General features: G+C 43.8%; 1 protein-coding gene and 1 long non-coding RNA gene across 6 annotated transcripts in view; one reads left to right on the top strand and one right to left on the bottom strand.

The window, feature by feature from the left end:
* Nucleotides 1–592: 592 nt before the first annotated feature.
* Nucleotides 593–2,892, bottom strand: LOC138205251 (uncharacterized). The gene is made up of 3 exons (XR_011178860.1): nt 2,812–2,892; nt 1,050–1,213; nt 593–683 (listed from the first exon to the last, which is right to left on the bottom strand). It is a non-coding gene; the product is annotated as an uncharacterized lncRNA (long non-coding RNA).
* Nucleotides 2,893–3,124: 232 nt separating this feature from the next.
* Nucleotides 3,125–23,129, top strand: part of actn4 (actinin, alpha 4) — a 48,896-nt gene continuing 28,891 nt past the window's right edge. For all 5 annotated transcript variants that reach the window (XM_069161043.1, XM_069161042.1, XM_069161041.1 and 2 more), the window contains exon 1: nt 3,125–3,338. In XM_069161043.1, the coding sequence (XP_069017144.1) occupies nt 3,213–3,338 (126 nt within the window). In that variant the 5' untranslated portion in view covers nt 3,125–3,212. The remainder of the gene's footprint in view (nt 3,339–23,129) is intronic.

Consider the following 23,129-nt stretch of genomic DNA (forward strand, 5'->3'; position numbering starts at 1 on the left):
GTCTGTTTTCACTTTTACGTTAATCTCACATCGTGAGGCCGCGACTGAAACTCTGCTGATCATTCGTCTGCTCGCCTGCTTATGGAAATGTGGATCTTTTCAACATGCTCTGTTTCTCTAGTGACCCCAACCACAGGGGATATTTTGAGAAATGGCCATCTGTCCTTTGCTCATGTCTGGTATGTGTAAATATCTATCTTCCAGCGTCATTCTTTAAAGTGAGAACCGTCGCAGATGCACATACCAGAGGCTGTGTGTGTTTAATTTCCTGCTGCGCTACTGGTTTTTTTTTATTTGGATCAAACAAGAGTTTTAAGACGGCATCTAAAACTCAGACATCAGACACACCCTAGTACACTCATTCTTTCACCTCTCAGAGGACTTTATTGAATTACTCAACTTTTTATCTCTCTTACTTCTTCTGTATCATCACACAGGAACTAAAACCCGACAAATAAAAAGCCGTCGTCACTTCCCTGTATGAGCTCAGCATGTGAACACAAATCCACAACAAAAACCATTACAGATGCTTGAAGGATAAATTTCCACAACCAAAAATTCCAATGCATTGTATTGAACATTAAAACAGTGTTGCTGGTGTTAATTATTCTGTCATCAACGTGACTTTAGTGTATTTTAATGCACCACAGTTTCTCTTTCTTCTCCAGGTTTCAGATGTGACTCTGAAATGACAAAGAAGTTCATTTAGTTTGTTTTTAAAAGCTCTGAAATGTGGCATTTTAAATATTTGACCAACAACAGAACTCACTGTTGATAGTTTGCACTGACTCTTGAAAATTGCTAAAACTGTATTTTGATGGAAATTATTGTCACTTTTTGAAAAGTCTGGGACATTTGTTCAATCTGAGTTTATTATTCATTGCCTCCCGTGTAAAACATCAGCAGCTACATTTTTACTCCACTTTGTTCTGCCCTACATGGCATCCCATGACTTACATCAAAGCTGAAGCGTTGGTCCTGCTACAGTCTATATGGTGCTTTGGGCTGCAGTGACGCTAATCGGCCGGGACAGCCCGAGCATGACCTACTTCTGGAGGTGGCTCCTGCAGGCGGGACGGTCACCATCCAAACGAGCCCCAGTCTCCGCCTGACAGATGTAATGGATGATACCGTAGCTCGGGTCTCCTGGTTTACGATGCCGCTCCTCTGGGTCAGCGGTTTCCAAACAGGTTGGATGGTGGATGGTCACAGGCTTCACAAGAAAGAAAGATTGATTTCCCTTTTCGTTTTTTTTTTCCTGATCAGAGGAGCGTCGAACACTCGCCACTATATGATATTTTAAGTTTTTTTTTTTAACAACTAATGAGAACAAACTTCATCTAATCAATCTGCAGAAGTACCTCCTGATAATTCTGGTTTATTTTCCCCATTAAAGCGTCAGTTGTTGGTCTACGGGTCACGTTAACTTAACACTCTCAACCTCCACTGAAAGGATTTGAGGAAAGGAGGAATCGCTATATCGAGCAAACAATCATAAGCTACAAAAAAAAAAAAAAAAGCCAATGAGTAACGAACGTCAAGACGACGATTCAACGCTAAATTCAACTAAACGGACGCTACAGTGACTCACTATCGCCTCCTAATGTTGGTTGGTAACCTTTTACAAGGGGGACTTGAATTTTACATATTGCACCTTTAACTTTAACCTTTCAAAAAAAATGACAGCTCAGTTTGATCTGTTTTATTATAGCTTGTATCATGTAGCAAAAGTGACTGACTCTTTACCTAAAGCTACAACATAGATGCTCAATATACATTCACCATTATTAAGTCACTTTCAATGTACTGCATACACTTTATATTCATACTTTGTACTTTAAGCTTCACTATAAATTTTAGAGGCATATACTCCAATACTTTTTACTCTATTACAATAATTGCTACCGCTTTGGTCACTAGTTACTTTGAAGATTCAAATTAATTAATTCAACTAGTTATTATCCGTCATAGTTTATTCTGAAAACATGAACTTTGAGTTTACTTAAATTTGATATTTTATCAGTATAATTTGAAATTTCATGAGTGAGCTGACATTTTTAGTCTAAAGCTGTAAAATCAGAGGTCCTCTTTTAGAAGAAAAACATATGTCTCAAATATATTTAAAATCATTGAACTAACATTGCAAATTCTAAACACAGCTGAAGCAGAAGTAAAAGAACAGCTACAGTAAAACGGGCCGTAGCACAGTGATTCATTGTTTTGGTGATGTTCAGTTTGTAGTTGTTCATCGTTGAAATATTTCGGATTGATAATGCTTCATTGTTTCAGCAGCTCACGTTCAAATAGAATATGAATATTCATGAGCTGCCTGGTCCTATAGGAACTGCCGGATACCACAGGTGTGTCGAGTTAAGACAGATTCAAACCAGGAAATGAGTGAAGGAGCCTTCAAAATAAAACCTCAGCTTTAGCTGTGAAGAGAGGGGGACAAAATTGCACAGGGAAACTCACGTTGTTTTTATTTTATTTTATTTTTGTATAGCCTATTCAAAATAAAATAAAGCGATTGTTGTTAAATCTTAAATAAACAATGAATTTTGTAATGAAATGGGGAAGAGAAAGGATTTTTTTTTTTTTAATGTATTTATTGTTTCTGTTAAAAACATCTGGCCTGTAAATATGTGAAATGAAAAAGCGATGTGATTAAAAAAAAAGATAAAGAAAAATGCGGTGTAAGGAAAAACAAACAACCAGAATGGTAAAGGGGAAAAACAAAAACAAAACAACAACCCTTAAAGACGTGTTTTAAAGAGGGCAGTGATGGCGTGGCCGTCACCGCTCACGTTTTACCTTGAAAGGTGCCATCGGAAGCGCTGCGCGTCGGTGCGTCGTGCTTGTCGGTTGTCGGTGCGGCTTGTAGGAGCGGCCGGTTCCTCCCAGCAAGCCACGCCGTTCAGAGGGAAAGCTTTTCTTCTCCCAGCAGCAGCGGTGGGGATTTTCTGACGGCACACACCGGATATTCATCACGTTAAAAAACGCTCTCACGGCTGGAAGCGCGGAGAGAAGAGGGCACGTTGCTGGCTCGTCTATCCCTCCCCGGTAACACCTCTCTGATTTGGGCCGTCTTCGCTTCTTTCTTTTTTTTTTTTTTTTTCTCGATTATCTTTTTTTTCTTTTTGTAAGCTCCCCCCCCTCCCCACCCCCCCACTGCCTGGCAGTCTCTGTGGCGCACTCGGGTTTCTTTAGCTGACATGGTAGATTATCACGCTGCCAATAACCAATCTTCGACCGGCGGTGTACAGACCTACATGGAGCAAGAGAACGACTGGGACCGGGACCTGCTGCTGGACCCGGCATGGGAGAAACAGCAGAGGAAGGTAAGGACAGTCAAAGTCGGAGCCCCGAGCTGGGCCGAGCTTTAAGCCGGGCTGAGAGGAGGAGGAGGCGGCGGGTGGAAAGAAAATGGCAGTGGAGGGTTGGGATGGGGAGTGGAGGTCAGTACGGGCCTCGGTTTGCCCTATAAAGCCCCGCATCTGCTCCCCAATGGCCCCTTTTCTACCAACCGTTTCTTCCTCCCTGCACGCTTCTCCTCCTCAATGTCAAGCTGCTCCCTTTCACTCGGATCAAACGCTCATTTCCTCCTCTCTAAACTCGCCTCTTCCTGCAGTCAATGAAAAAGTCCTGGCTTGTGTGCAGTCTGTGACATTAGCTGCAGCTTTCACTCTTTCAAAGGTGATTTTTTTTTTCCGATACTTTTTTTTTTCCGTCCCTAAACGGAAACAGGGCGCCACATTGTTGCAACAAAAAAAAAAAAAAAAAAAAAAAAATCAGAGTTGTGATTGAACCGATATTTTGCGCTGCAGATAACATGAAACAGTGGTTGTTGGTTTTTTTTTTTGAAGGGTTTTGGGCGGTTTCAGGGCGGCTTGTCCCTTCTTGTCTGGCTGGTTTTAGAGGCCGATAAGTCTGACTGACTTTCTGCCTGGAGATGTGACTGATAGCAGGGCGTTGAAGGCCTGCATGGAGATTATTAAACTCCTGTGTGGTGTCAGTGTCCACGTTTAATCGTGCTGTGTTGTCGACTGTTGGTGCTTCCTTCTTTTACGAGGCTCAGCTTTTGCAACGGGAACCATCTTCACTGAAACTGGTGAAATTCCTTTCGTGGCTTTCAAACCTTCCCGAGTATTTGAAGCATTGCAGCTATTTTAAAAGCAATGAATCCCAAAAAAAACAACACAAAAAATACCCCACAAATGAAAATGAATGAAGGATTTTTCCATGACTGTAAATCCTGTCGGAGTAAGAAGAAAAAGCCATTTCACCCCCAAAAGCCTCCAGTGTGTTGTTGTTTAATCCAAATAAAACTGCTAGTTTATGAAGTGTTTGTTCTGTGGTGTGACAGTGAGCACCGATCTGCTCGTCTTCTCCCTTCAGCTGTGGGGCATTCAGAGTTTCTGCAGCCACACTCTCGTTTCACTGCTCTGAACTGAACGCCCACTTGCTGTGCTGCAGATTTCAGCCAGCTACAATAATATCCAACAAAAAAAACCTTTATACACCCAATAGCATTAAAAAACCACTCGGCATAACTGGTGCATGTTGTTCTAGTGCCTGTTCTTTTGGGCACCAATCATCACCCAAATAAACAGTTGTGCTAATCACCAATCATAAGCACTACAAAGCTACAGCTTTTAATTGTATAAGACATGCAGCTACACTCATCCCCCCCCCCCCCCTCTCCCAATTCAGCAACTCCCAACTTCTCCTCGTCCTCTAAACTCTTCCTCCTGGTCGACATGTGCTTTAACAGAGCGACGTTTGATGTTCGGGGTCCTCGCAGTAACTGGGGTGTTTTTTTCTTTAGACATCCATCATGCTAGATAAAATATCTGTTGGAGCTTTGATGTACTCCAGAATGGAAATGGACACGTGTCCCTGATGATGATACACACACGCACACTTAATACGCCACTAAACCTCTCCCACATCAGTTTTTTACCCTCTCTAATCCTCATCAGGGAGTGGTGAGGCCGTCTAATGAGGGATAATTTGACGAAGCTCTGTTTTGAAAAGCGTGGAACGATTGCGTGCGTGAATCTTGCTTACTGATGAGCCCGGATGACTGGCATAGCTTTCAGTGGTGTGACAGCATGCCGAGCATTGACTACTGCATTTTTTTTATTAGGCCATTCAGCATTTTAGCTGTCAACGTCAGACATTCCAGCAAAGCTGATCGTTGTCGAAACCCGGTGGGTTTCCGGTCCGGCCGCCGTTGCCTCCTGCCGGTTGGTCGACCGTGTGGGCGCTCCGTGTGTTTGTCCAGAGATCGCACGGGTCAAAGTTTCTTCCAAAGGAAAAGTCTAAACCTACCAATCATTAACAGAGCGCGGCCTGTTGTACAAACCCGGGCCGGCTGTGGTTCGTTTGCTTCGCCTGCTCGAGTCTGCGCTCATCGGTGGAGGCCGATAGGTGTTTGGCTGATTGGGAGCAAGGCTGGGGACACGTCCACCCTGCTGAGGAGGGAGGAGGAGGGATGGGGGGCGGGGGGGACCAAGGGCAAATTCCTGTAGTGTATTCATCATGCTCACTGTGCCAGTTATTACGCAAAATTGAAGAAATGCCTCCCGCAGGAATATAGACGGAGAAGTGGATGTAATGAGTGTGGGAATGGGGTGAGTCCCAAGTGTCAAAAACAGAAGCGGTCTGTCAGAGGCACCGTTTCCAGTCATGCTGACTCTGGCATGCTGTCTGTTTGGAGTAATGTAAGACGGGAACGAGACAGTAGTGCTGCATCTTTTTTTTTGTTAGTCTTGCCCGTATTTGGTGTCGACGGTGGAAATGGTCATCCTGGAAAATATGAGCGAGGACACAGATTTAAGTCGGGTGGTGCAGAGTTTGCACCTTATCTAAAGGAGCCACAAGCACATCCCAAAGATTAGGACGTCACGTTCTTTATCTTTAGTGAACCAAAAACTTGAAAGATACAGGGGATGCTTATTTGATATCAATAAGAAGATATGTTTGTGTTTATAAGCACTAAAAAAAAAACCATTATCTTCTGCAGCTCTTCCCAACAGGCTCTGTTCTGTTTGTGTCTTTAAAGTGCATCAATATCAGTCACCCTCTCTTCTGATTGGTTAACTCCTTTCTGTGTGACACGCGTATGTTGCAGGTAGTCGGGACATAGTCCGTCATCATGAACATCGGAAGCTGTTGGTCATATAAGTTGCGTTCTTGGATTAAAAGGAAAGATGAAGAGTTTTGGAACAAGTGCTAATCTTGATGTTTTTACTCGATGCCTCTTCTTCCTTTGCAAAATCCAACCGGGCGGAGCACTATAGCACCACCAACTCTCTTGGCAGCTGAGGCGATGTGATGTATCTTATGTTTATGCGTCAGAAGAGCCAGAGAAGCACGCCGGCCTGCTTGCTGCAAAATCCATTTGGATGCAGCAGGACATCCTGGTGTTTTTTTTTTGCATACTGCGCTTCACATACTAAGTATAGAGAAATACTGAATCTTTTTCTGGCCTAGTAAACAGTTTGGTAGCAGAGACGTGGGAACGCATCGACAACGTTGAGTATCGGGCCGTGCTGAGGGCGGACAAATGAGTTTGTGACATTACAGAGCTGCTGATTGGTTGATTGGATTTCTCTGTGGACGGAGCATTATGACACTTTCGCAGCACTTATCGCACCTAGATCAGCTTCATAATCCAAAAACTAAAGGAAGTCAGATTTTACGCAATATGGATTCTTTAAAAGAAGATAACTGGCGGCGTAGAAGACTTCTACCTTCTTTGCTCTGCAGAGGAATAACGCATTTCATGAGCCTCTTGTGATTCGGATGTTCCGGAGTCGTACATTGTGATTCTGTGTTTCTTTGGCACCCTTTGTCCTCGCAGTGTGTCTCCAGTTGTCCATTTTGAAACATTTCTCAACACCCCTAGAGGAGCTGGACGGAGCCCAGCTGAGTCCAGTTAATTGCAGTTTGTTACAGGCGAAGCTCCTTCGCCCCACAAACATGTTATTAAGTCTTCCTCGCTGCTCGGGGATCCGCCGCACGTTGAAGCATGTCAAAGTACGCAGTGATGCTACCAGAGGTTTTTATTGTAACTCTAGGCCGTGTGTGTGTGCAGACCCAGCTTCTCGGCGACAGTTAGGCCGCACATATTTCTCACGTCATGTGGCTTGGAGAAAGTACAGTGAGGTGGGCGGATGAGCTAACAAGGAAAGCAGTAAAGTACACGAGCCAAAGGGCCCGGAGCCGTCGGCGTCACGGCACACTGTTCCTACTTGTCAAAAGGAAGTACTTTGAAATCGGATTAATTAGAATTTGTCCCACGGTAAGTTGGGGTTAGTTCACCAAAAAAAAAGAGAAAAGAAACTGTAGATGATAAATGTCATCCATGCAGCTAATGAAACCAAGTAGATGACCCAAGGTGAGCATGCACATTTACAATAGTTGATATTTACATATAAAGTGCTGCCAAAACCACTTCTAATGCAATAATTTCCTTCTTTCATCCGATTAAAAGTGTGTAGAGCTAATCCTGGAACATTTCCTGTCCTAAATCAGCTGTGGTCTCTGATGCTGATGGTTATCAGTCTTTATTTTATTATACTCACAAATCTTTCAACCTGTCAACCTGTTTGCACAGAGGTGATTGCCGCTGTATGCAGAGTTAACAGCTGTACCTGACGGTAGGTGGGTGGTAGATTCCATAATTGGATATAGTTTACAATCATTTTCATTTCTTTTTTTTACACAACCCGTCAGATGTTTTTTTTTTTTTACAGCAGTTAGTACTTGTTCTTAGCTACACTCTTTACACTCTTGAAGCTCGTATCAGTGCAGATGTGTCCTGCAATGATACAAAGTGCGCAGCATGAATTTGTTGGCCAGCGTCGCCCCACGAGTGTCCAGACGTACAACACCGCACACTCGCACTGATTTTTCTTCCATTTCTGGCGAGGTGGGCAGCTGGACACAATGTTGGTTTGTTCTTTTGCCGCCTACTTTCACATGCTTTCTGTGCGCCTGGCTGGCAGAGGACAGTTCAGATGGCCCGGTGTTGGCTTCGGATGAGCTGCGAGTGACATTTTTGTCGGGACAAATGGACTGCCCTGCAGTAGTACCACTACACCGGCTCAGATCCGACTGCCAGGCTGCTTTCTTTTTTTTTGCTTTCAAGTCTGCCTTCCTACACCAAAAAGACACTTGAGGACGGTTTACTAAATAATCTGCTTGCTGAACAAGTTGACAATCAAAGGAGCAGTGGTTGTTTCTCTATTGTGAATGTGATTGGTTGATCCAGCAGACGGGGGTGTGGTGAATAACAGAGGAACCTTCTGTGTTGCATTAGTTCTGCCTCTTCACTACAAAGGCTTTTCTCTAATACTGTTAATTCTGTTGTCTCTGTGAAGAGTACTGAACAATAGATTGCTTAAATCCTTATGGCACACTGGTAGGTGTGCATTGTTTGCCAGCTTCTGAATGTACATCAGCTTAATCTGCCTGGCCGGGATCATCCTCTCCTCCACGTACAAGGCAGAGATTGCGAGCTCAGACTCCACAAATCAATCTTTTTGATTATTTTGTGGTCATTCAAATGTGTCATCAGAAGCATCACATGAATAAAATTGAAGTGAAAGACGAAGTATAACTCCGTGTTTGTGTTTACCTCTTTGTGGAGTAAATAACGAGTTGATGGATAGAAAATATTTTCAGCTCCACAAATGTGCGACTTTGCTGCCGTTGTGTTTATATTTATGATTTGGAGACATCATATGAGCCTTGGTAACTTGTAAAGGACCAATTGTGATGGTCTCAATACATTTTCTTCCTGCTTGACTAGAACAAGGGAAACCACTGCTGTGTAGTTGTGCTTGAACGTGAAGAAGTCCATTTGGGCACTTTTAAAAATAATTTTTAGTTCTAACACTAAGTGTCTTCAGGCATTTTGGGGGGTGTGAGACGGTGTAAGTGTAGTGATGGTGGTCCTTTCTCTCACTGCCAGCTGATTCCAGGTCAGCTGTGGAAAAGCCCTCTGCCTCAGCTGACTGTGATCCAGAATCAGCTTGACCTAAACAACGAACCAGTCAGTCAAGCAGAGAGTCAGGGAGAGGACCGAGCAGAGAGGAATGTACCCCCCCTCTCCATCTCCCCCTTTGTCTCTCTCTCCCTTCTGCCATTGGCGGCGGTGAGAGAGCATGCAGGGGGAAACATTCCTTTGGTGGCCTATTATAGTCTGCTAGGCCAGTGGGAGGGGGTTTTGGACTGAAGGGGGGCGGGGTGGCCTGTTTTTTTGCCCAACCAAGGGAAAAAAAAAAGAAAGAAGAGAGTTGGGGGTTTGCAGGATTGCAGATGTGGTTGATGTTGTGGAGATGAGGAGGACAACCCTCCTAGGGGGTGGAGGGTGCTCATGGAGGGGGGGGGGAGTTTCCAGCCAGTGGTGCCAAACATTGCTCCAAATGTTTGTTTGCACAAATGGAACACCACCCTGTGATTGATCGCACTTTGGACACCATTTACTTTGTGTCTTGTGCAGCGAGCAAGTTCAAAATGCAGCAAACTTTCCCAACACCTCCTCCAACCGTCAGAGAGACGTTGGCCAGAGTGTAGCTCCCAACATGTCCTCCAACCAGCGGAGAGACATTGGCCAGTGTGTAGCTCCCAACACCGGGCTGTTATTGGCATCGATCAGCTGTGCTGAATGCGTTTCTCTTTCAAAGAGATTTCTTTATGGTCTATCTCTTCTCCCACTTTCTTTGTTTGCCGTTGTGTTTTGGAGCAGGGAGGAGGCACTCCGGGGTTCGTCCGAATGTTGTCTAAGCCACGAATCCCTGGATTTAGTTTGCGCAGACATAACCTTAGCTCCCTTACTAACTGGGGCTGCTCACAGGCTTACCTCTCGGCTATTGTGCATAGTTATGGGGATTAGTAAATGGCATTTCCCACTGATGAATTGAAATTGGCAACAATAGAGACTAAGAATTTCCTTTTGGTCGGCTGCCAATATCCGTGTTGATGGTTTTAGCTTGGAGCTCAGACCCCCCGCCCCCACCCCCACCCCCACCCGTCCTCCAAGTGTATCCTTTACAAAGGGATTTGAAGGAATATACTGGCTTTTCTTTGCAAATACCTTCTTTTGATCGACTTGTCGTTTTGTTAACAGTTGGTAGCCTTTTCCCTGTCTGGTATTCCTGTTGACCTCATTACTTTAAGTAAAAGTATACTGCTTGATTTTTATCATTTCAGAAGGGGTTGCTTGTGTTAAACTCATCAAGAAGAGTTATACTGATGACCATTTGATCCTGTGTTTCATTTATCAAGAGAAAATGCAAAAAACATTTGCTAATTTTATTTTTTTTTGTCTCCCAGAAGTGACCATTTAGAGAAGTTGTGACTGCACTGATTGTGATATGTCTGTGTGTCAAGGTGGAGGGGTGTTGTTTGTAGGAGAGCAGCAGAAGAAAGGGTGTGTGTTTAGGTGTGGTGTGTGTGAAGGGTGGGTCTTTGGGAGGGGGTTGAGTCCCCCCTCCCTCCTCCCAAGCAGAGTACCATAGCTGTGGGTTTGTCTGTGTGAGTCTGCAGGTAAACACTGCAGTTAAACAAACACTAGTTCCTCATGTCCTCACCTACTGTGTGTGTGTGTGTGTGTGTGTGTGTGTGTGTGTGTGTGTGTGTGTGTGTGTGTGTGTGTGTGTGTGTGTGTGTGTCCAAGTAATCCTTTTAGTATCTGTTGTCTATTGAACACAGAAAAATAAACTGGGAATACAACAAATCTGCAGTTCAACTTTTCTTGAACTTTTCTTTTAACGAGTTCCTCATAAACAAACACTGCAAGAGTGTTTAGATGGAAAGAATTACCCCCCCCCCTCCCCCCCCCACACACACACACACTTTCTGTAGGTGTCTAATTGGGCTGCTGAAAGATTCTCCTGCTGCATTCACCACTGCAGCATCTGGGGTTAGTGTTATGGCAGCAATGTAGTATATTATTCCAGAAGTACCAGTATAAAAGTTAGTCGGTGTTGTGCATCCTCTCTGTGACCTATCTTTGAACATCTCCGCTCGCCCGTCTCCATGGCTGCAGAGTGCAGATGGCGTTCACACACGTATCTGTGAGGCTGCAGCCTCTCCATCCTGAACCACAGCACTCTGCAGGGCTCTTTATTTTTGGAAACACCACTTCAGAGCCCTGATATCGTCCTGCACCTGACAGAGAGAGAGAGGGAGAGAGGGAGAAAGCGAGGGCGAGAGAAATCCAATTCAATTAAAATTTGATCAGAAAAAGCACAGAGCAGAACTTTGTTGTCTCTGTTGCTATTTCTGAGCGTCCTCGGCTGTCATGAAGGAGGCTAACGCGGCTTCTTACATTGCAGGCTATAGATAGATGTGAATCGCTTACACTGTTCGCACTTTCTGGTTCCCAGCCTCAAATCAAAGGCAATTTGAAGTTTCAGTGTGAGGTGTATGCATATATTGTTGTATTTTCTGTTTAATGCAAAAACAGAATTGCAGAACTATCCTCTCATTGTCATTTGAAAGCTTCCTCCTTCTCTTTCACATTGTTTTGACTCAGCAGAAGTTACATTTCCGGGACTTCAAAGAAATGTGTCACACAAACACATTTATAGACCTTTAATCCCTTAAAAAAACAATTAGTTTAATATTCCCTCCGTTTACACACAATAAACGATGACCAGTGTTACAGAAGCACTTTGTAAGGCTGGAGGCCTTAAGGAGGCAGAAGATATACATTTTAAGGAAGCTGGAATCACAGAATTTAAGCGTTTTTCATTAATATGATTTAAGACGAGTAATTTATTATCAAAACAGCTTCCCACAAACTAATCGTTGCAGCTCTTGCACAGTCCATGTTGAATAATTAGCTAATATATTATCATGCATCATGTCAGCTATTAAATGTGTGTGGAGAGTTCATGCTGCTCATGTTGTCCTCAACCTGCTCCTCCTCTGGAAACCAGTGTGGCTGCGCATTAACATCTGTCCCCACCACCACTGCTACTACTGCTACTACCCCCCCCCCCCCCCCCACACACACACACACACAGATTACACCCAGCTCAGATCACCAGATTGTATCCAGATCTGACGCATATCAGAGATGAACGGTCAGGAATGATACGTATTGGCACATGTTAGGTGAATTAAACGGTACGAGGTGAGCAAATATGATCAGAAACGCTGAAAACGAGGTCTCATTAAATATAAAATTATGATAAGTTCACAAATCTTTCTTCAAACGACCTCCAAAGGTTATATATGATGAGTTTAATCACAGCAAATGCGTCGGCACCTCCTGGAGCTGGAAATGCAGATTTCATACCAGAATTTCTGTTTCATATGACGATGTATCCAGTAAAGAGTTGATGAGCACAAATGCAGGTGATGTATGTTTCCCTGTTGTTCTGTAGGATAAAGTTTGATGGATAGCCGCATATACGGCCACACCTAGACAGGTTCTTCTCCCTTCGGAGTTGGTGCATGAGAGACAGAGAGACAGAGAGACAGAGAGAGAGAGAGAGAGAGCCATGCTGGTGTAACAAAGGCTGAAGTGGGATAGTAAAGCCTTATGCTACATCTGGGACACACACACACACACACACACACAGAGCAGACATCTGGAGGGCATGTTTGGCTGGATGGAGGGTGTTTGGGGGGGTTTAGCACTGGAGCTGCCTCCCTGTCTGGTTGCAGACATGATCAGACCGGCATTAAACAGATACTTGGTTATCTGCTATTTCTTAACTGTGAGTCTTTTTCTGACCTTCTCATCAGTCACCTGAAGTTAAATGACCATCGATGAGGTTCAGCTGAATATTGTTGATCCTCTTCAGCTGTTGGTGGACTATTAGGTAACATTTGTTGTACTTTGATTTTTTTTTATTTTTTTTTTTATTTTTTTATCTCATCATAAAGTACACAATAAAATCATACCTTTATCTGTGGCGCCGAGACATTTACTATTTTATTAACATATTTTTCCCCATACATTAAAAGTATCTTGGAGGCAAAAAAAATAAATAATTTCAGCAAAATTGATTGTCGACAGCAGCATCACTTATTGAAGGTTTTATTGGAGAACAGATTTTATTGTTGGACAAGTGTGAAGGTGAATCACCTGAGGAGGCTGCTTTTAGCTCCACAGACATTAGTTGGTGTTTGTTTTGGTGTCACGACAAATCCCTCATCTGTCACTGTGGCGTTTAAAACACTGTCCGGGGCTGACGGCAGGGCGAGCAGACCATGATTCGAACGACGTATGAGTATTTGTTTCCTCCGCGGCTGTCTCTGATTTCTTCGCCGAGCTCCTGCTGTATTATTTAACAGCCTTCAAACTGGGGCACTGGGCAAAGAGGTGAAGCCTACAGAGACACACACACACACACACACACACACACACATATATATGTGTATTAAAAGCCTGCTACTTGCTTTCCATGAAATGTACTGTCAACTCGACAATTTTATCATCAAAACCAAAAACACAAAGAGCATTACTTCCTCCAATTTTCTTCCTTCAACGGATCCACCTGCGGTTTGAAAAAGCACACAAAATCCTGACAAACGTTGACAGTTAATCTGAAGAAGTATTCATTTTGCAGAACTTGTGTGAAATGAGAAAGGGAAGGAGGGGGGGGAACATTCCCTCTGGGTCAGCGCACCTGATGCAGAAAGCCTTTTAAAGAGGGGGTATCAGTGGCGCTTGTGTTGGTTTCAGGCCACAGCAGAGAGCAGCATTAAATATTTACTGCTTGTGGCCTTCAGGTTTGCAGCGAGAATGCTTCTCACCAGATCATCCTACGCAGCGCTCGCTCTCTCTCTCTCCTCTCTGACTCGCTGCCGTTATTTCGTCTCTTGCGTTTCTCTTTTTTCCGCCCCTCTTGTCTTTGCCGGTGTCGTTAAGGCAACACGGGGAGACAAAAGCGGATAACTTGAGTGTGTGTTGCTATTTTTAGCACTAAGCCGGTTTGTTTATGGCCATCGGTGCAATGCCAAATGGGATTTTAACAGTTTAACTCCAGGGCTTAATTCTGGCTGTAATGGGGGGTATATTTCTGGTCAGACATCTCCGGGACCAGCCTGGGGCCTGTTCATAACCTCAATGTTGTTGTTTTTTTAGTGTTTTTTTTTTTTTTTGGGTCCCTCTGAGACTACAAGCCCAGAGCTTTTACACGGAGGCACGAGGGATGGATGATGCGGTGTAATTTTACAACACTAACAAGGGGCTCCAGAAGGGTGTTGAACTTGTATTGGATTTCATATATGAACATCCACAAATCCCTGACATTTCTGAAAAGAAATCAAGACACCAGCACACAAAAAAAACAAACATGTTTCTTGCATCCTGCAAGTGTAAGACTACATTTATATTCTCGTGTAGACGAGCAGAGAAATGCAGAGAACGCAAGACAGATGGCTGATGAGCACGAACTGCAAGTTCACTGCCAGTTTATGCAGCTGAAAAGACGGGAGATCCAAACACACTAACACCGCTGCTGCTGCTGACGGCCTCGCGGTGAGAAATGAGAAAGGGAAAGCAGGAGGAATCTTTCCCCCTCGCCTCATCTGTTTTTTTGTGTGTTTTTTTTGTCGTTAGTTTACTTTTGTCTTTTCTGGTGAAAGAGCAGAACATTTATCATCTCAGATGATAATATGCATTTTTAATGTGCAATGATTGTGTTTGGAGAATATTATCTGGCACCGTGTACAAATATGTTAATAATAACTACTTGGATGAGTTGTGAAGAATAAATGAGGAAGACGAGAGGATGCGTGTGAGTGGAGAACAGCCGCAGCACTGCGTTGGCCTCCTGGGAGACATCGTAGTAGTAGTGGAAGAAGAGGAAGGAAGACTCTGAGGTTTCTGTGGTTTTTGTCTGCCCCTTCCTTGTTTCAAATATAAAGTCACCACACATGCAAACAGTGACTCAGGCTAGACAGACAGATCATTGTGTGTGTGTGTCACCCCTGTGTTAATGGACCAGATGGCTGGCAAAGAAAGTAGGGAATGCCTGCAGATCAGCCCGACTGTACTCGGAGCATAGAAGAGAATAAGTAATTGCCTGTTTTGTCTAAACTGTCACATTAGCGACAGTTAATGCATAAATGAAACATTAGTGGAAATACCAGAAATAGAAATGAAGTCGTTTGGCGAGAATCCGCACTGGAGCGGAGGAGGTGATTAGCAACAATATTCTAGATCACTTTCTATTATTACAGCCCTTCGAGCTGCGATACGAAGCAGCGGCTGCTGTAGTAGAGAGTCGTCTCGCTGCCCCGTCTCTGCTGCTGCCGCTGGTCCGATTTGGGGGTCAAGCGCGTCCTCTCGCCTCCCCGCTATCAGCCACGAGCCCGCTATCCCGTCTGATCCAATCAAAGCTCGCCTGCAGGGGATTATTTAGCTACCATTCCCTTTAGTTAACAAAGATTCCTCTGTTGACCCTCCTCTGACTCCCGGTGCTGCCGGGAGACCACAATGACGTGCACGTGGAGTTAAGGTCGACCCCGGTACCCTGCAGTCGCTTCACAGCGGCACAGTTTTGTCTCTGGCTCGTGTGGTTGAAAGCAGCGCTCTGGTTTTGACACCACTGCTGTGGAGACGTGACAGCTCGTCGCTGCAGGGCTTCCTGCTGAGCTCGCCGCCACACAATTACATTCAGAGCCAACGTCCTCTCTTATCACCTTTCTGCAGTGCACGGTTTAGTTCCACTGAGAGACATGCACACATTGAGAGCTGCAGGTTTTCAGTTGGTGTTCTGTCGTTAAAGGTGTTTTGCTTCTTTTGTAAGAGTGTCGTTTAGAGGAGGAGGATGGGGGAGGAAGATGAAGAGAGGTGACCAGAAACAAACAAACAAACAACCGGTAGTATGGAGACTAAAGAGCTCAAGAGTTCGGCTGGTTTGTACTACACACACACACCAGGTGCTGAGATGCATTTTAAACCTTCTAAAAATAAGATGCTGTAGTCTTATGTTGCTTAGCAACAGCCCTGAAGCAGAGTCGTGGTATTAATATGGCTGCCGTGGTATCCTGCATGACCAAAGGTTTTCCTTAATAAAACTTGGAACTAAAAAACACGTAAAAGCGAGTGAAATCTTCTGCGTCACCGACCACCGGGTACGACTCTGAACATCTCATTTAAACAAAAGATCGAGATCCTCTTGTTTTGATCTAACATACTAAGTACTGGGACAGACTAAATCTTTTTTTTTGTTTGTTTGTTTTTTTTGGTGGTATGGATACTGGAACGCGGGAAAAATTTCCTTTTTGGTCTCCGGAAAGCTGTGGTGCATTTATCATGTGATAGAGGAGGTGCTCCAACGTCTGACCGCCACTCAACTTTTACTGTCTGTCTGATGTGAGACTCTCAGCAGTTGATGGATGTCCATTTGCATGTCCACTTCACCCTGTGTGTGTGTGTGTGTGTGTGTGTGTGTGTGTGTGTGTGTGTGTGTGTGTGTGTGTGTGTGTGTGTGTGTGTGTGTGTGTGTGTGTGTGTGTGTCAGACCAGCGGAGGGCCAGTGAATCATGAAGCCATAAAGGGCAGGGTGAGCTCAGGAATGTCTGTCACACATTCCTTTGTGTGTGTGTGTGTGTGTGTGTGTGTGTGTGTGTGTGTGTGTGTTGTATGGGTCATCAACAAGCGGAAGCTCAAATGAACAAACACCGTGCTGCTCCTTGTACCCAATCTGGACCTTTTTGAGCTCTTCTCCGAGGTCTCCTCCCTCTCTCCTTCTCTCCCTCCTTCCCTCCTTTCCTCTCCCCTCTGAATGACTCTCAACATTAGGAACGTCCTTGAAAAGTCTGGAGGCGGTTTATATGATCAAGAAAATAAAACCTAATCTCAACCGAGGTATTTTCATATCTGACTTCCCCTCTGCCAAGGATTTCTGCTGCATTTATCAAATGTGTATTTCCTGGTTTGTTTTTTTTAACCCTTAAAGCTGAACATATGAAGTTCTTAATTTCTGCTGTGGTAATTAGAAAATATCTTGCATGCAGTATTTTATTATATTACCTGCATGTTCACATTTAAAATTCATGGCTTGATTAGGTTGAAAGGTTCAAATTAAACTTCCACGATAACAAATTAGAGAGAGAGAAAAAAAAGATTTAAAACACAAACTGATAGACACAATTTTTAATAATTACATTTAAAATTTTTTTTTTTTTTTTTTTTTTTTTTTTTTAAATAAAAGTACATGCTGCTGGTCGCCAAGCGACTCGCATTAAGACCTTTAAGCTGCTCCGATAACTGACGTCTTCATTTACTTTCTCAGACACATTGTTTGCATTGTGTGTAAAACTTGGACTTGATCATCCAAAATAAACATGAAATGTCTGTTGTTTTTTTTTCCACAAGTTTCCCCTGTTGTTGCAGCTGCATGCGCTGCCGTCTGTCAACATATTTATATCGTCCAGTATCATAAATAACTACAGCATCTATTGTACAGTAGCGCTGGGAAAGAATTTCAACTTGGGACGAGAGTATCGGTTCTTACAGCCATTTAACCAATCAGGACTTCATGTCTTCTATTGATTAATTATTGAGAATGTTCTGTGGGGAAAAAGATTTACACTTTAACCCCTCTTTATTTCTTTACCATTAAATTAAACTCCATGCACCCCGAAATTGTGATATTTCTCTCCCTAAAACACGTGTTCAGTGAATTAAGATGAATCAAATGGGGAGTCGAGGCCATCTAAGGACGCCCTGGAAGTCACTCGTACTTGTTTGCGCACAGCGTATGACCCAAGTCTCCTGTCATTGGCAGGAAGTTGAGAGGTGTTTGTTTTAGTTTGTTTTCATACTTATTTCATCCCTCGACTCAAATCTGCCTTCACCTCCGCTTGTCGATACGTCTGTCCGTCCGCTTGCTTTTCTGCTTTTCTTCCTCTTTGTGGTTTCTACGGCTTCATAGGAGGTAGAGAGGCAGACGAGAAGGTGGACTGTGTTTCACATTCCTGCAGTCCAGAGTGCACACACACACACACACACACACACACACACACACACACACACTTTTAGGTGACTGCTTCCCTGTCCGTCTTGTGTGTGTGTGTGTGTGTGTGTGTGTGTCAGTGGGGGGTGCACCTTGCTGCCCTCTTACATCACCATTGTCACCGTGACAGGCAGTTAAATGCGTTGCCTTATAAGGTAAAAGCGCGCAAGGCGGGTGGAAAGGAGGAGGGGCAGGAAGAGCCTGTTACCGTGACAATGCTGTCTGCTGCCGGGCAACTGGGCCGGCCTGAAACTCCCGTTTGGCCACATTTTCACACACACACACACACACACACACACACACACACACACACACACACACACACACACACACACACACACACACAGCACTCTGTGTTCCTTTTTACTTCTCCTTCCACCATATTTATCTTGAGTGCCCTGTGGTTCACATTTATTATATTTTCTTTTGTTATAAGAAATATATTTGTCTCTTTTTTTTTTTTTTTTTTTTTTGCTGCTTTTGTCGTCGTTCCTCTAAGGTGTGTGTGTGTGTGTGTGCGTGCGTGCGTGTGTGTGTGCGCGCATACATGTTGGTTGGTCATAGTTTTTTGTATGAGATCAGCGGCACATGAGCAACAACACCAAGTATGAAGATTTATAGCTGCTGAAATTCCAGGCTTCTCATGACACACACACACACACACACACACACACACACACACACACACACACACACACTCTGCTCTCAAAGCAAGCATCTGCTTTATTTGCTCACACTCACGGACACGCACTCTCCCTCTCCTCACATTCCTCATTGTTTGTCCAAAAATGTCCGTGTCGAGGCGTCTCAAAGTCGGTCAGCCTCGACTTTCATACCTGATCGTCAGCTTTGTGTCTGATTGTAGGCGACATAAATGCAAATTAAATAATGCTGCGGGCTTAGCACGTTTTGGCTTTCGTCTCTGGTGTGTATTATTTTTTTTTCCCTCGATGATTAAAATAACCTGGCGCTGAGTAGCTCTGTGCTGTCGCCGAGTTTATCGCTTACTCATTCTATCTTTAGTGGCGTTCAGTCACACAGGCAAAAAAAAATGCCTGTGAAAGCAGTGAACTGTGGTTTAAATGTCTATCGGGGTTACTGCTTTAGAGGTGAAGATTTCATAAAATTGCAAATGATGCAAAAATAAAAAAGTTGTGCTCCATCATACTTGCACTCTCGCAATAATTACTTCTCTTCTCTGCTCAGTAACTTCCTCAAGCTGGTTTCAGATGTGTTTTTTTTATCATTGTTACAAACCAGCATGGGTCGCCTAAACAAGTTTGTGGTTGGGTTTTTTGTTGTTGGTAATCCTAATAATAAAATTTGCGATCATAGAAAACATTTATAGAGATGCAGTTTGAGTTTAGAGGAATCTTACTTTCAAAACAGCCTGCGTGAGGCGTTTAGAGGACGTCTGCAAATTGTAGATGCAGAAAATAACATCGCTGACACTCCTCCCGCTCTAAACTAATCTCACAATCAATTCATTGACAGATGAATCCTAATCAGGTCGAAACATGAGTCCAAGATTCACAGCTTGTAATTGTAGGCATGTTATTATTCAGTCGTCTGTTGGTCAGAAATTTATTGGTACAAGCGCTCGCACACCTAGAGTTAAGGCTTACTGAGTCACTTGAACTTCAGACATCATTTTAGCTGAGTAATACGATGCATAGATGTGGCAGATGGACTGCTGGTCCACGTATCTACTTTAATGGACCAAGTGCTTTAGAGTTGAACTTCTCATTCACACTGATGGTGATTCAAGGCGCTGGTCTTCTCTCCAGAAGGAACTCCGTGTCTCGTTAATAGAGGATCTGCTCCGCCTCCGGAGCCACAACTACCCAAAATGTACTTATACAAAAAAATAAAAGTTCAGCCTTATGCATTATGAAATGCCCATTTAATGCATTGCATTAGTTTCTGTACTTACAGAGACATGTTGGAAACCCCAAAATGCGGAAAAAAAATAAAATGGCCACACCTGAGTCGATGTGGCCGCGATACAACAGCAGGCTCAGTGATTCTGCTTCCTGCTGCCTGAACCGATCAACAACAGAACCGCAGAACTGTCGCGGGGCTCTGGAAAGATTCAGCCAGCGGTTTTAATAAAAGGTCGACACAACAGCTGACGCTTTGCCCTGCCAACTGCTGTTTGGCCTGCCAAGCTCCTGATTTGGACTGTTGTGAAAAAACCAAAAAAAAACACACGCGCACACGCAAACAGAAAAGTATGCGTGTAATGATAATGACCTCAGCTCATTCAGTGATTTAGAGCGCTCTGGTTTTGTAAAGGAAGGTCAGGCTGGTGAGAGGAGGGCGAACACGGCTCCGGCTACTGTTGGATCGAGCTGCTCAAAGCAGAGCAGCTGGAAAATATGAGAAACATAAATAACTGGAGGGTCCCACGTTTACGTCACAACGAGGGAAACGTTAACTCCATCAAGATGGAAGAAAACATTTACCGGTCACTGTCTCGCCTGCTCTTGGGTCACTTTCTTCTTTAAGAGCACACGCCGTAGCAAGGTGTACAAAGAGGGGTGTAAAGTTAGAAACACTTAACTAGTACCTGTTGCTGTTTTTATGTCCGCCTCTCCCGTTTTTATAGTGTGCAATTTTTTTTTTTTCCTCGTGTTATCGCCAGCTCGGCCTCTGGCCGTTAGTCTGGTCTAAATAACACCTGAATGTGATCCTTATCTGGACCACAGAAACAGACTCGCTTATGGCAGGATGTTTGTGTAAATTTTTTTTTTGAGTTTTACCTCTGTGTGACCTAAAGTCGGGCATGACAATGTACAGTGAGAGAACTTTCTGGCTGATTGTGAAGTGAATGCTTGAGTCATGAAGAGGCGGAGTCTAAACTCCCTTGATTGTAAAACTATGTCAGTCATTGTGACAGCCACCTTCACCACAGAATTTTTCCGCCTTTTTGTGTGCCCGACGTGTGTCTTCTTGAAGTGAAAAAGGGTTTTTGCGATGTGAAGAGGAGTTTTGCATCTGTTGTTGGAGGGGAAATTAAGTGAATAAGCTGCTTTCTTTTTACTTGTGACATGGTGACTTTAAGCTTTTCACTAGTTGAGTGTCACCAAGATGCTTCAGTGTTGTTCACAAGGCTAAAAAAAGATCGACAAAACGGAGACCTCCGTTAGTCAGCGTAGAAGTTTTTTTTATGAGTATCAGTAACAGTTTAATTTCATTACAAAAATGTTACATCTGACTCCACTTGTAAGTCCAGAACTGTTGTTTGATAAGCAGAATGAACAAAGTTGAATTTTCTCATCGTTCTGGCCTGAGAAATACTGCAGCTGTGACACCACCTTCACCACAGTTGGCCCACAGACTTTGAAGGCAGCCCAGTCACCTTTCACCTCTGCGGCATTTCGTTTTTTTTCCTCTCACTGAGCTCAACAGGCTTTCTGCATGAGTCACGTCAGTCTTTTTGACTCATCGCAGTGCAGCAGACATTTACGAACTTCCTGTGCACTTTTCCACCTTGAGCTCACCGTCGGTTGGACCGAAGGCTGTAAAACTTCAGACGGCTGATTTGACCAGCTTTCACCGCTCGCCTCAGAGGTTAATGTTTTACATCTTGTACAGTTGGATTCATTCACTGCATTCCTGGAGAATTAACATGGACATCCTCCGCCCCCGCTGTTTCCTCTGCGGTGCCTCTAAAGACAGGAAGTGGATTAGTAACATGCTGATTGGCTGAAGATGGGGAAAAAGTAGTGATAATGTGATTATGAGAGAAACGGATGCACAAAATCAGAAGGAAACACTCACACCAAGTAACGGCGACTCGCTCCTCGGTGGATTTAATTGTTTTTTTCTAGTCTATCTCTGCCTCCTCAAGCTGATCTTATCTACCGTTTTTCCTTTTAGCTGCAGTAAAACTTTGTGGTTAGTGGTGTGTGTAGCGCCACATGGTGCTCTGAAGAGGAAGGTAGAGGGGTGGAAAGTAGGCCATGAAATAAATAGTGGCCGGTTTAACTCCTTCATATCACCTGAATGTGCTACTTTACAGCTGCAAATTGATCTGGACAAAATCAGTAGCCGTACGGTGGCCTGATGTCAAAGAGTGTCTTCGTTTTACAGCCGACTGGATAACTGAGGATCTTCACTTCTTCTAGTTTGATATTGAGGTTCTGCAGTTAAAACACACATTGAAGATTCTTGGAAATTAGAAACATGTTTAGCAGTCAACAGTATCAGAGAGTCGAGCAGACGTCTGGAGACTCGTAAATCCAGTGTGGGATGATCGGGGCTTTTTTTTTTTTTTTTAACCAAATGTCACTGACTCTTGGCTTTTCCATTATTGACCGAGTTGTTTATGCGTTCAGGTCAATTGGCCCACTTCAATGTCCTTTAGTTAAGTGTCTAAGAGTTGGTTCGTTCCCAAACAGCTTCTGCAGATACTAAACCTGCAGCGAATGAGCCGAGATGAACCAGATGACGGTGGAGGTGTTGATTTTTACCAACTGAAGTGGGCGGAGTCTTCCACATATGACAACACAAGGAGTGCCAGAGAGTTGAGACATTTAAAACACTTTTACCACCTTTGTGACATTTCCTATCGATAAATCAGTTTTGCTGCTTTGAATGCTCAGTTGATATAAAACAATGGTACACAGTCTATTAAGTTCATTCGTGGTTTGCGAAGCGTCTCTTTGCGGAGACCTTGTTCTGGATACGAGATCAAAAGACCTCCGCCTCTCTCTCGGGGAGAATCCCAGTGTCTCATTAAATCCCCTCGTCTCCCCCAGCCTCCCACAGCCTCCCCCGTGCACTGAGCGGTCACCCAGTAATTAAAGCCACTGGTACAAACACAACTGATACTCGTCTTATGTCGGGTGATCCTGGAAGTCTTCAGCTAAATGGTCTGAGTGTTTAGATTTGGTGTCCGGACAAATGTTTGAAGTTTGATATTAATACTTTTCAATTTTCTTCTTAACACTCTCGTTGGTATTTACCCTCTCTGACTCCACCAGCTTATCTCTGATTACCTTTAAAGGAAGAGTGAGGTTTTTTTTTGTTATTTTCACTTCTACAAAAGAAAAATTGCCCTTTTAAGAGCCAGAGTGGTCGCACATACTTTGGAGGATTAATATTTCTAAACTGCGGGGGATTTCTTGC

This window comes from Embiotoca jacksoni, unplaced genomic scaffold (genome assembly GCF_022577435.1).
Source record: "Embiotoca jacksoni isolate LCO1_2020_lvr unplaced genomic scaffold, fEmbJac1.0.p SCAF_28, whole genome shotgun sequence".
NCBI classification, from domain to species: domain Eukaryota; kingdom Metazoa; phylum Chordata; class Actinopteri; family Embiotocidae; genus Embiotoca; species Embiotoca jacksoni.